The sequence below is a fragment of the Echeneis naucrates genome, chromosome 12 (genome assembly GCF_900963305.1).
Source record: "Echeneis naucrates chromosome 12, fEcheNa1.1, whole genome shotgun sequence".
Lineage (NCBI taxonomy): Eukaryota > Metazoa > Chordata > Actinopteri > Carangiformes > Echeneidae > Echeneis > Echeneis naucrates.
The window spans coordinates 3,757,115-3,770,875 of record NC_042522.1 but is presented as its reverse complement, the minus strand read 5'-3'; the positions used below and the strand labels follow the sequence as shown (position 1 = coordinate 3,770,875).

General features: G+C 40.5%; 1 protein-coding gene across 1 annotated transcript in view; it reads left to right on the top strand.

Annotated features, from left to right (window-relative positions):
* The first annotated feature begins 766 nt into the window (after positions 1–766).
* The window catches only part of tln1 (talin 1), a 58,465-nt gene continuing 45,470 nt past the window's right edge, over positions 767–13,761 (top strand). Inside the window, exons 1-5 of the mRNA XM_029515236.1 lie at positions 767–942; positions 9,736–9,798; positions 11,341–11,503; positions 12,800–12,897; positions 13,316–13,445. Of these exons, the coding sequence (XP_029371096.1) occupies positions 11,374–11,503; positions 12,800–12,897; positions 13,316–13,445 (358 nt within the window). The 5' untranslated portion in view covers positions 767–942; positions 9,736–9,798; positions 11,341–11,373. The remainder of the gene's footprint in view (positions 943–9,735; positions 9,799–11,340; positions 11,504–12,799; positions 12,898–13,315; positions 13,446–13,761) is intronic.

Sequence of the window (13,761 nt, the reverse complement as noted above, 5' to 3'; positions counted from 1 at the left end):
AAGCTGGAACCATGAAATTACAAAAGAATTAAGTGTCCAACAAATTCAATTAATTTAACATAACTAATAAAAATGTATTGACTAATTAAAATGTAAAAACCTTTTCATGGTTTATTGCTGCGGAGTTTTTTTTTTTCAAGGATCTGTCGCCTGCCACTGATCATCTGGAATTAACTGTCTTACACTCTTATTCTTAATGTACTACTGTACATTAAGAAGATTTCGACTTTAATTGGTGCAGACAGTTAGGGGCGTTTTGGTCAGTGTATAACTGGATGTAACTGAATCACTCATTGTTTTATCACCATTAACGTTATAAATCAGCTTTGAATAGGACCACTCTTCAAGAGTTCAAAGAAAGGAGAATAAAATGTTTGCCTTCGTAAGAAACTATCGACTTCAGTGTTTTCACTTAGGACATGAAGAGTTTGCGTCTCCTACTAAACCTCGAGGACAGTCTCTGTCAACACATGAATGTGAATCTGTAGGGGTCAACCCTAAAGAAGAAGGGCATATTCCCTTGGGTGAGGGACAGAAAGACCTTGGAGCTTTAGCTTTTTCATTTCCGCGACAACACGGTTCAACATGGATGTTCATCGACATGGTTTAAGGAAACTTCCTTTTTTGCGTCTTCTGGAGAGGAGAGAGGAGGCACCGCCCGCAACACATCAGTGGACCTTTACAGACTGTACAGCGGAGGACACCGCCCCGCGGCCGCGACGCACCCATTCAGGGTGGAGTTTGTGCAGCCTAGAAGCCAACAGCGGATAGGGAGGGGAACTGAAAAAATCGCTATCTGGCCTTTCCCCTGCTAAAAAAAAAAAACCAAACAACAATAAAAAAAAAACCCCGCTTCGCACCGGGGAACGGTTATTAGACCGGGACGCATTCTGATTTCTGGAGGTTGAGTAGCCGTCGGCGGGAAAACATCGACGCGTTCAGGTCAGAGTGAAAGTTTCAAAGTTTGAAAAGTTTCCACCATTGTAGCGACGAGATCGTGACGTCAACATAGCCTTAAGGTGAAGGCAGACAAGTTGGTGAAAGGAAGAGACAGGCCTGCTATAGTGTATCCACTGCAAGAACAGTGGGCGAAGTTCCTCGCCTAATTTTGGCGACATTTTGCTCAGGACTAAAGGCTTTATCATTGCTGTTTCACAAAGCCCCTCAAGTTTCCGGGCAATAATCGGATGTCTGGCATTTTGTAATGTGTGTGATTGTGTAATCTTAAGAGTTCCGTATTTTAATGCAGTCGGTGGAGCAGCCCCGGTAACAAAGCGCAGTTTTGGGTGTGTTACTGCATAAACAAGACAGAAAGTGTAGCCTCCGGGTGTAGATTCCACCATCTCTGTTGTGTGTGTTGTGTGCGTCAGAGGAAGAATGTGGACGGGGTACGTTTAACTCCGAAATGTAAACTGCTGTCGGTAACAGACGGGTCTGTCTTTGCAGACTGTTGGAAAGCTCCTGATATGATACTGATATGATGTCAGTGCTACAGTGCAAACTGCAAGTTGTGTGCATCTCATTGGCTCCATCCAGCAAATAGAGGAGAACAAGAGCCCACGGGACCATGGTAACTTTGTCCCATGCCAAGACAGGATTGTCAACGTCACCCAAAATGTATATGTTTGTGTGTTGCACCCTATGATGGCACTCAGATTTTAATGTGGGCGACATTGTAGCAGTAGCATTGTACTTTAGAGATTAGCTTCTATTATTGCTGTTCTGCATGGCACTGCAGTGAATGAAGTCTACCTCCAAATGTAAAGTTCCATCAGTGCTTGCTGTAATCAACAGACATTTTACCTAATATGGTCTACAGTGAACTGAAGCTCACGCAGTTCAGTGATATTTCTAAAAGCTCACAGTGGAAAGCCTCATCTGTGTTTTTTGGTGTTCAAGGTGTTCTGATATTATAAACTAAACAGTAGAACATGTCAAAGGAGGTGACTATTATAATTTGCACTCTCACTTGAATGTAATGATTGATATTGCTGGTTATTTTATGAGTTTGAGGTGAGCCAGTCTTGAAGCTTACTCGTGGCTGGAATGATGTGTTACCAACAGGTCTTGAATCTGTAACTGGTGCATGTGAAAACCTTGTTTCAACCTGCTGCAGTGATGAGGAGGGTGTTAAAGCAGACAACGTCATACTCTTGTCACTGCACTTTTAGTTCGAGTTGTGTTGGTGATTACTTTGTTAGATCAGTCAGCTCAGAGTCTTCTCTCAGTTTGCGTTTGCAAGGCTTCCCTTAAATAGACTGATCATCTTTTTAACCTATGCATAATCTAATCTGATGGACAGGTGTGTTTCCTCCAAGGCTATTTTCAGTGCTAAATTGGGAGATTACAGAGTAATCAATTCTTGTTGTGGCTCAGCAATATGACATGAGAAGTTATGTCATCAAGAGAAGGGCCAGAGAGAGATGTCCAGAAATAAGTGTGTGGAGTCAGGATGCGATGAGTTCACCATATCTTGGAGTGGCACCTGGAGTAGTTGTTACCTGGCTGCCATTGGAGAGGTGTCAGTTTTTGTGCCGTGGCCTACCCTCTCACAAGTTAAGGAAGCTGCTTTTCATTCCAGTGTGCTGTACAGAGCGGAGGTTGTGTTTTCTCTCTGCCATATATGGTCAAGACAACATGCCAGCCCCTCCCACAGCAAAAGAAATAATTTGTTTCAAGCTTGAGTCAGTTTTTGAGCTTCTCTTAAGAGTTTTAGTTGAGTCAGATCACTGAAGACTTTCCTTGTATGTTAAAATCATCAGCAGCAGACTGTGATGAGATTCAATCTGTTTCGCGGATGGTTAATGTTTGACCTCATCTTACTCACAGTAGTAGACTAGGCTGTAATGGGCACAACTGTTCATTTTTAAGCTTTAAGTTTGTGGTGCAACCTCAGAAGTTGTAATATCCATGTGGATCCTAATTCATTTTGACCGGTTAGCACTACTGACATTTTGAAATGCCTCCTGGTTTATTCATCCTTATGGAAAGTGGCAGTGGTGGGAATGGTGGGCCAGAATGAGCTAAGCTAATTGAAAACAGAAATGACAGTATTTAACTGTCAGGTATTCACACAGAACAGGTGAATATCCATTCATCTCAGATTGTCTTTTTTCAATAATCTGATTGTTGAAAAATCTTGTCTAGTTTGATTTTGTTTTTCACACTTTGCTACCTTGCAGCTTTACAGACTGTGCTCCACTGTCATTTTTGTAAAATCACCCAATTCATGGTTTCATTTAGTTATTTACAATAGCTCACACACTCTGACTCTCAGATGATTTTTGGCACTGGAGAACCCTCATTTGAATTAGGGTCAGATCAGATTGTTCTTTAAAGGGAAACATTCTGTAATTTCAGAACTGTGGAATTAACAAACAAGTCTTTTGATTCTAACATTCAGCAGCAGCAAGGAGAACTTTGTGCCCTTCCGTTTTGTCTGTCAGTTCCAAACAGGCTGCCTGTGGCTCTCTCTAAAGATAACTTACAGCAGGGCTGAAGAGGTTGATCACCACATATTCATCACATGAAGACATATCATGTTTAAGACGGAATAAAGGTGAACAAAACAAAACTTACAAAAAGTAAGATTTATACAGACAGACCACACCTGATCATTAATATAATGTGCTTTATAAGTATTACCATGACAATATAAGTTTTACCGTGACTGCAATACCTGCAATTAATGTAAATAATGTATTAAAACATTACAAAGTTGTATATAAAGAGAAGTTTCAGTAGCATGACTGCATGATTGAATAAAAAACTAGGAATGATGTCTAGTGATGAAGAAGCGATCCAAACCTGTCACTGCCAAGTTGTCTCTGTGAAAAGTTATATTTTAAAACCAAAGTGGACACATGAAAAGGCTTAAAAAGCAAACCATTCAGTAATCAAGTAAATGTACATGTACTTTTTTGTCCTTGTTTAGATATTGTCCTTGTCTAGCTCCTCGGGTGTTTTTTTTTTTGTTTTTTTTTTAGGTATGTGATTGGTCAGTAGTTTTTAGGGTGTGATCTAATGTGGAAGTAAGGAGTCAAACTGCAGCTTCATCAGGTACCAGGTGTAAATCACCATGGTACCTGATGAAGCAGAGAATTTTCTAGTATAAGATGTCAGTGGTTGTCATCTCCTATGTTTCTACAGAAAACCAGTCGTCTCTAACAGCTGATGGCGATGATAGTGTGTGTATCTGACATGTCCTCTACAGCAACTTACAAAGAAACACTGTATGAAGACTGAAACAGTTCCTGATAACCATGAGCAGATGAGATGATGCTGTTGTTTCCTGTTTGATGAGTTTTAATCACCCAGTTTATTAAACTACTTGAGGTGAGAATGACTACTTTTTCAGGTTTCGTATCAGAGACACTGGATCATGGTCGATGATAGAACGATATTCTACAAAGTTAGGGTTACTAATAAGTGTGTAAATAACTACTGTAAAACTGTTGGTGCATTGTTGATGACATTGAATTAACTTTTTTGATGCTTTTTTTTTCTCCACTGGTAAGTGGCAGACAGGCTGTCAGGAAACACAGAGAGGGAGGGGAATGACTTGCAGCACAGGTCTCCTTTTTATATTGCATTTGTATAAGTGAGCACAGTAAGTGCATTTTTTGGCCCCTGCTCTGTCAGACTTTGAGAAGATAAGGCTTTGATACTAAGTATGAAGGTAGTTCGTGGAATGTTTTGTAAGATAAGATGATTCAGTGTACTGCTATATTTAAATATAAATCTAGACAGCTTCGTCCTGAATCTTCATGGTAGCCTTGTCCCTTCTTGAATCTGGGACCAGTTTAAATTGGAGATGAGATGCTGTCTTCCTGCCATGCAGTTTCTCCATTGTTGCATTCTTGTCCCCCTCTGGGATTGGCTGTATTTAGATTTGGAGCTGGTAGCATTGACTCAAAGCTGAATACAGCTTCTCTTTTCTGTCTCTGTTCTGCTGCTGCTATTCCAGAGGAATGTAAAGTTGAATTCCTCTGCAGTGCTTGAGGCAGCAGAGCAGCTACATAGACTGAGTCTGATGTTGCTCTGCTAAATGTGAACTAGTATCTTACCTTTTTCATATTTTTTCATACACACACACACAGAGGGTTTGAAATATACATTCATAAAATATCTTCCAAGAAAAAAATAAAGCTGTGCATCATGTTTAATATTTATTTTAAAATCCTCTGCAGTCAGTGGCTGAAGTCTCTGACCCACAGAATTTGGCAGAATCTCTGTCACCTCTCAGGCTCTCACTGCAGCCTCCCTAAGCTCCTGTTCTTTTGAGGTCTTTGTCCTCAGAAGATGGACTGAAACAGGCAACTCCACCTCCATTCTAAGAGGCTCCCTTGTTGTTTTGTTTGCATTTTCAGAAATGTTGAAAACCACATACTGATATTGTAGACCTTTATTCATCCTGCTACCTTCTGTATGCACCAGTGAGTCCAATCCACTAGAGCCAAAACAAAACCAGGTCCTAGTCTTACAGAGGAAGCGTCACGTTTTGACAGTTTGATCTGCTTTCTTTCTCTAAAGGCTTGGGCAGGATGTTGATCTGTTGCACCACTACTAGCACAGCTCACTCTCTCTATAGTTTTCATTTTTTTTAATGTAGTATTCTATTTGACAGATAATCTCTAAAGCAGAGGTCTCCAACTCCAGTCTTGGTCTCCTGCTCCAACACACCTGATTCAAAGGAGTGGCTCCTCATCAGACCTCAGCAGAGCTTGATGACGAGCTGATCATTTGAGTCAGGTTATGGTTGTTTTTCTAATTAATTTAGTCTTACTTTCAAGTTTTCTTCAATACAGCAATGATGGGTTTGACAGTGTGTGTAGCTCCATCCACACATTCACTTCTTTTGTTCACTGATATTGAGGTGTGAAGTTTACTGAGGTCTGAGGAAACTCACTCTAACAGCTAGAAATGCTGTAGATAACATGGTGACAAGATGGTGTGAGTGAGCCAATTTAGATACATTCATTCATCTATCTATTTTATATCGCTTATCTGTCTCTGGTTCTTCTGGAGCCAATTGGCAATTGGATACAATATGCACAGGTCACCAGTCCATCATAGGGCATGTTAGATACAGTGAAATGAAAATACAAAAAAAAGATGAGAGAATAAAGCAGCCAACTTGATTGAGCTTCAACATACATGCTTGACATTTGTGAGGCATTGTGTTCATGACTTGCTCCCAATTTCTCAATGATTGAAATTTGCAACACACGCACCTTTATAATTCTAAGGAATGGAATGCAATACAATACAGTGGCACAGCTTAGTAAACATGGTTAGATGATTAGATTCAAGTGTGCCAAGTAGTCAAATCTGTAGGAAAGACCCTGGAGTGTGTGCTCTGACTAGCTGTAGCTGCAGAGTGATTCTGGTGATGCCTAGAAGATAATAGAGCTAATGTTATTTTTTTTAAATTATATAATTATAATAGAATTATTTTTATAGTAAAGCAATCCATCTGTGGCAGCAGCACTTTTACCTGACATGTTCAGCTGGGATGCCAATGCAAATACCAGACAGTAAATCTAAGGCTCTCAGGTTGTAGGAATCTGTGCTGCGGGGATTGGGGCTGTGGGGGTACAGGGAGCAGGCTGTGGAACTGTAAGACTGTACAAAGCAGGGCTGCAGGGGCCAGGACCGTGGGGCTGTGGGGAACTGGGATCATAGGCATTGGGATTTCAGGCAGTGGGATGGGAGAAAGATGGAATGCAGGGGAGTGGGGCTATATGGAGCAGGACTGCAGGGCTACAGGGATGTAAGGAGTGGGGCTGTGGGGGCTGCTGGGAGCAGGGCAGTGGGTCTGTAGGGAGCTGTGCTTTGAGGCTGCAGAGAGCAGGGCTGTGGGGCTGCAAACTACAGGCTTGTTTTGGTTGTGATCACACAGGAAGTCCGAGTGCAACTGGGAAAACAGACAGTTGGAGCTCATTGGTTTTTAAAAAGTTATCTGTGATCTGCTGCACTTTGAACTTTTGGTGAACTGTTCCCCCACCACAGCTTTTTTTTTTTTTTTTTAACTGAACTGCTTTACTGTCAATACTGTCTGCTTGTAGTGAAGGACAAGTGTTGTTTCAGTTTTACCACTGCAAACTCGGATCTGAACAAAAAGCCAAGATAAAGAGAGCGGTCTTGTATTGCCAAGACAAACTTTTGAGAAACTTTAAGGTCACTATTTTCACAATGCACTGTCAACCTGTAGGGGGATGAAGGGCCAGAATAAGGACCACTTCCTCCTGCTGTTGATAGAGATGATTGATTTCAGAAGCAGTTATACAGTATAAGCACATTAATTTAAATTAATGTAATGTAAATGAAGGGCAGCACCCAGCAAGAAGATCATGGGTTTAATTCCTGTGGAATTTCTGTGTGGAGTTTGTATATTCTCTGCATGCTTGTGTTGGTTTCCGGGAACTCTGGTTTCCTCCCACAGACATGCATGTCTTGGTTGATTGGTGATTCTTAATTGTCATCATCCCTGTCTGTGTCTATGTTTTGGGATAGGTTCCAATACCCCAGCAACCCGGAAACGGATAAATGGAAGAAGATGAATGAGTGAACTAAACTATTGTATGATCACAGAAAACTGACTAGCAGAAGAAATATTGTGACTATAGTGCCAACAGTTTGTTTAATGGGCCTTACAGTTAGCCTATCTTGATTTACCAGATAGCCAACAACTGTATGAACTAGGGGTGTACTGAACGTACCAGAAATATTACCACGCTAAAGTAAAGCACAGCTACTCCCACTCCTTGTTTCCTGCAGGTGACGGAACTATATCAGAAAGCCCCATATGTTGCTGTCAAGCTATCGAAGCAACCTTGTTTAGCATGCAGCACAGACCACACTCACTGCGCTTGAGCTAAATTGAGTAAATTTCAGTAAATTCATCTAATTAATGACACAGTCAACGCTGAGGAATCTGGCAAGATGTTCTAGCACTTGGTGCTAATGCAGAGGAGTGAGGCTTGTACGGCAAATGCAATGAGAAGCCAGAGCTTGATGACCCACCTATCATAGTGAAGCCAAACTTTTTTTAAATAAATTTTTGAATGTGAAGCTGAAAATGTTTACAGTATTTTCTACATGCCACACTTTAATTGATCTTTATTTCATTACTTATTTTTATTGTCCTACCTAGACCCAGGTATGTTTTTAATTTAAAAGAACCATCCTTTGTTCAAGGAATTGTGTCAATGTTTTCAATTTGACAACAAATGAAAACCAAGATCAGGCTTTTTTTTTTTTTTTTTTTTTTTTGGCATTTTTCTGTACTCAAAATGTACCAAACCATGATTTTAAAACCAAGGTACATACTGAACTGTGACACATTTTGATTTAGTATTTGTTAGCCAAATATATTTGATTAGATGTAGTCATTGGTTCAAATGCATTGGTGTGTTACTCCTTTATGTGAATGACGGCAATTAACAATAAATACAATTAACAATTAACAATAAATAATCCTCATATAAGAAATGAACATTGGTCAGTATTTTCTCAGGGTGTATGTAAAAGTTGGAATGGAAAGTATTAATTCTAAATGGGTATGAGCTTCTCGTCTGGGTGTGCTCATTTATTTTATATATACATAAACACACTCACATACACACACACACACACACACATTAATTCATTCATTCATTCATCTTATACCACTTATTTGTTTCCAGGTTGTGAGTGTTCTGGATCCAATCCCAGCTCACATTGGGTGTGGGTGGGGTATACCCTGGACAGATCACCAGTCCATTGCAGGGCCAACACATAGAGACAAACGGAGACGAACAGCTCAGACCCAGTGTTTCCTCTACATTCATTTAGCCACCGCTAAATTATAGCCGCCACGCCTTCAAAGCGCCCCCGACACATCTCTCCACCTTCACAGCACAGCCTGTGTGATGATGAGTGCAACAGCGGGGGGAGGGGAGGAGAGGGGTGAGAGGAAATTGGATGGTTGGGAGATCCTGTTGGAGTTAATTACTCGTGAGAGCGCGGCCTTGAAAGTGACATCACGTCAGGCACCAGGTCAAAGTCAGAGAAGTGTAGTCGTGAGGAATAAGGCAGCGAATTACTGGAGAAAAGGTAGACTTATTAGCTAACTTAGTGACGCTAAATTGGGTAAACTAATTGATAGCATTAAGCTAATATCTACGTATTAAATGCTGACTGCATTTTCAGATGAACTTGTTCAAATATTTCTCTAAGAAGAGAAAGACATCTGGAAAAGATGACGGTCATCATGTATCATTAGCCTTTTTACTGACTTTTTATTTTATTTTTTTTTACTTTTTACATTCAGCCTTTATGTGACATTGTATATGGCTGAGATGTATAAGTTGCAGTGGTTGTAAGGGAAAAAGCCATTTTCAACTGGCTAGCCAATAAATAGGTTGTGAAAGTTACATCTGCAGTCCCCCTCCCCCGGAGAGCCTGCCACTGCTGCTGAAACAAATCCCAGAGTAAACACTGCAGACCTACCAACAATTTAGAGTCACCGATCAACCTAGACTTGCATGTCTTTGGACAGTGGGAGGACACCCATGAAAGCGTGGGGAGAACATACAAACTGCAAAGAAAGGCCCCAAGCCCGGGAACCAAACACACAAACCTCTTATTGTGGGGCAGCAGTGCTGTAAAACTGTTATATTTCTGTAGGAAGAGAACCAGCAGTGATGTTTCTATTATGTCTTTCAACTTGTGTGTCTAATTTTTTTTCAACAGTCTCATCAGACCTGATTATCAAGTGGGGAGAAGAGCTATCATTCAAACACCGGTTGATAACAGGTATTCACTGCACTTGCCTTTTCTCTTAACACATGGAGGTGGTGACTACTAAGCTGAAGCCGAGCGGCGGACATCAGATTCCCATCTTTAGATAATAACGAATAAATACCATCAACACTATTGATCTTGGTCAGTAAACCACCTCAGAGGGATAGAGATAATTTGGCTCTTATACTTGTGTATTATTATTATTATTATTATTATTATTTATTTATTTATTTATTTATTTATTTAGAATTTCTCAAAATACTCAGCATTCACTGCTCTATCTTGAGAAGTGCCTCGGTGCCTACATCGAGGCAGAACAGTTACTGCTGCCGGAACAACTGATCCTCTCTTGTACAATTTTGGTGCAGTCAGCCAGTTGATGCGGAAGTTGGCCATCTTGTCAATGTCTGTTAATAAAGATAAATTTGGTCAGGGCCTTTTTTTTTTTTTTTTTTTTTTTTAGTCTCCGTTTCAGTTTCTATTTCTGTTTTCATCGCATTGTGGTTTACTGCATGTGACACACAGACACAGTGACTGGTCCTGCCTAGTTCACCACTGCCTCCTGTCGTTTATGTGTGTAACATGACTGTGTGATAGTGTGCAGTTGTGTTACAACTGAGCCTTTTCAGTCCAAAACAGTGAACTCCAAAGGGATGATACTAATGTGTCACCTGGTCTGACATTGGTCTGACCATGTGACCAGCTTTCAACATAGGCAGATTATAGGCTGTGTTTGTCATTTGACCAACATAATAAAGAGGTAAAAGAAAAACCAATGTGTAAGTCCTGAGGAGGAAATAGCTTCATCATAATAACTTCAATTGATATTCATATAGTGAACAATAGTTATAATCAGGGAATGAGTTAGTTCGACTTACCTAAGGAGGACAAAGGAGATTTTGAAAGAAGATATAAGTGATATAAGTGAAAGAAGGGCTGCTGTGTTGTGCTCTTCCCCCTCTCTTTTCTTTGTGCGGTCATTGACACTTTGTTGCTGAAAGATGCTGTTTCTTTAATGGAACAATGTATTAACCAGTGTTCATTGCTAAAACAGAGAGCACAGACATGGTCTGAGCATGAAGGTATAGATGAGTCTTCCAGTAATCATGTTGTAGGTTCCAGAAGCTGTACCCCAACTTCCTGTTTGAAGGGTTAGGGTTAGGGTTAGGGTTACCATACCAACTTCTTGTGTGCATGTAAATAATAAGTGTTCCTCATTCTCACCTTCCCCTTGCACTCTGCTCAGAAGTCAGAAATCCCCTCGATAAAGATACTTCTCTCACATACTTCCCCTTCATTAACTGAATTTAACTGAAGTATTGAACAACAATAGCATAATAAATATCAAAAAATAAATTGTATTCAAACCAATGATTATTATGTGTATAATAATAATAATATTAATAAGCAGCAGGAATTTGTCCAGAGATTGCTGCATTTAACAATCAGCTGGTTTACAGTATTGCTAACAGTTAGGGTTTGTGCTTTGATCTTTACACTATCTTAGTGACACATCTGATCTTTCTTGACTGACTGTTTTCCTGTGCCATACAGGCGTGAGCTGGGTGGAGGTGAAGAGCAGCAATCATGGTGGCCCTGTCACTAAAGATTGGAGTGGGGAATGTGGTTAAGACCATGCAGTTTGAACCCTCCACCATGGTGTATGATGCATGCCGCATCATCAGGGAGAGGGTCCCTGAGGCTCAGCTTGGCCAGCGTGAGTCACACATTTACAGTTACACATGTTCTTTCTACAATACATTTTGAGGACACTTGCAAGTATATTTAATTAAATCTCTTTAACTGTAACTAGGTCACGAATGTAAGAATATTCACAATGTTATCCAATGTCCAGTGTTGATGTTTACAACAACCCTACTGTAGAGACCTTAGCACTCTGATGTGGTAAAATGTCCCAACCTCCTGTCCAGGCTGGCAGTAACTGATGTCTTTTTCTCTCATTCTGTCTTTGAAGGAACCATTCTCTGTCTTTGTTTTATTCTCACTCTCTTATAGATAGTTTCATATATTTCTGGTTTGTGCAAGACCACAATGTCATTTCTTAGAAAGCTGAGCATCACTGTCTCTCCTGTTTCTACTTTGCTACAGCTTTTAAAACATTGTTTCAGGTTCTTGCAGCTGCTGGTGATGATGAGCCTGTGGGGTTAGAGACTGAGGTTAGAGGAAACAAGTACGAGAGCATGTAAAATAAAATGTGATTGTTTCTTTCTCTGAATTAAGAGAACAGAAGAGAAATTTCTTCATTAAAATTGGCACAGTATATTGTGCATTTCTGAGTTCTCTCTCGTGCAGTGTGTTTTCTCTCCCACAGAATTACATGGCTCAAAGTTTATACTGAGAAGAATAACTCTGGACACACAAAGATGGCACACGCCCACACTACACAAGGCTACCTATACTGAAGAGCTGTCCTGTATTCAGTATAATTCTAAATAATATAACATTTTACATAACACTGTATCAGAAGAGGGAGGGGGGCCTTACAGAGCCCTGAAGTCTAACAGAGTGTTTACGACAGAGGGCGAATAGACAACACTGGAAAATACACAAAAGACGAAAAATGGTTTTTGGAACATTTAACCATGTTGATTTTAATGAACACAAATGTAAAAATGGCCATGTCACCACCTGCAGCAGCAGAGAAATGATTTCCCTGTAAAGTGTGAAATCATACATCAGCTGGCAGCATGCACAGTTATGTCTCATTACATAAACTGTTTCAACAGCAGGTTTTTGCCTTACTTGTTTGAACCTGTCAGTCACGAAACATGTTGAAGCAAAGAGCTGCAGCCTGAATCCTCTGTTTCTGCTTTCCTGTCGTAACTTCAGGAGATGAGCTAAGAACTCTTGCGTTATCAAAATTTTCCGGGCTTCCTGACCCTTTTAACATCAACAGGGTCTTCTTTGATACAACTGCACCCCACAAGACATCCACATGTAATGTCTGTCCAGACCCACAATCACTCATTTAATTTTCCTGTGTCCTTTGCAGCAAATGACTATGGGCTGTTTCTGTCTGATGAAGACCCCAAAAAAGGCATCTGGCTAGAAGCGGGAAAGGCCCTGGATTACTACATGTTAAGGAATGGGGTGAGTCACTCTGGCAGTCACTCAGAAACAACTGCATACCTCAGTAAAACACAGAGAAGAAATGGAGGAATGGCTGAGTGTGGTCTGGACACTGTGAGGGGGTCTGCAGTGATTACACACTGTCCTTTAATGATACGTGCAGTGGGACACAGGAAACTGTACATTTCAAAGGCAGAATGTGGGACAGTACTTAAGGAAACACCACGGCCAATTTAGAGTTTTAAGAATTACACACTCAAGGCAGGAAGAGTACTCCCCTTATTAGAAGGTGAGTGATTCGATGGCCTGCTCTTCCAGTCCAATTTTACTCCTGCTCCGGATGTGCTCATAGTGTGTGAGAAAACCACTGTGTGAAGTGATTGTCACCTCACACTTTTCTATCTGACTCTTATGGTAACACACCTGTCTACTCTGTCAGGACACTCTGGAGTACAAGAAGAAGCAGAGACCTTTGAAGATCCGCATGCTGGATGGCACAGTGAAGACTGTCATGGTGGATGACTCCAAGATTGTCAGTGACATGCTCATGACAATCTGTGCTCGAATAGGTCAGCTCTTCAGCTCTCTGTCTTCTCATTGGCTCAGCACTGCCATGTTGCATAAAACTAGTTAATCAATTACTGGCTGTCAGAAATAAATCTAATATTAACATATTTCCCTTTATTTGGGGTTGCCACAGCAACACATTAATTAAACACATTAATATTAAATAATAACTTTAAAATGATTTTGAGTTGTCTTCTGTGGCATCAGCTTGATGACAAAAAAGATTTAGAATTCTGATTATTAATTGTAACCAAAGTTATCACATGAAGAGTAGAAGTTGACAAAACGAACTTCTACTGTTGTATATGTTTACATTGA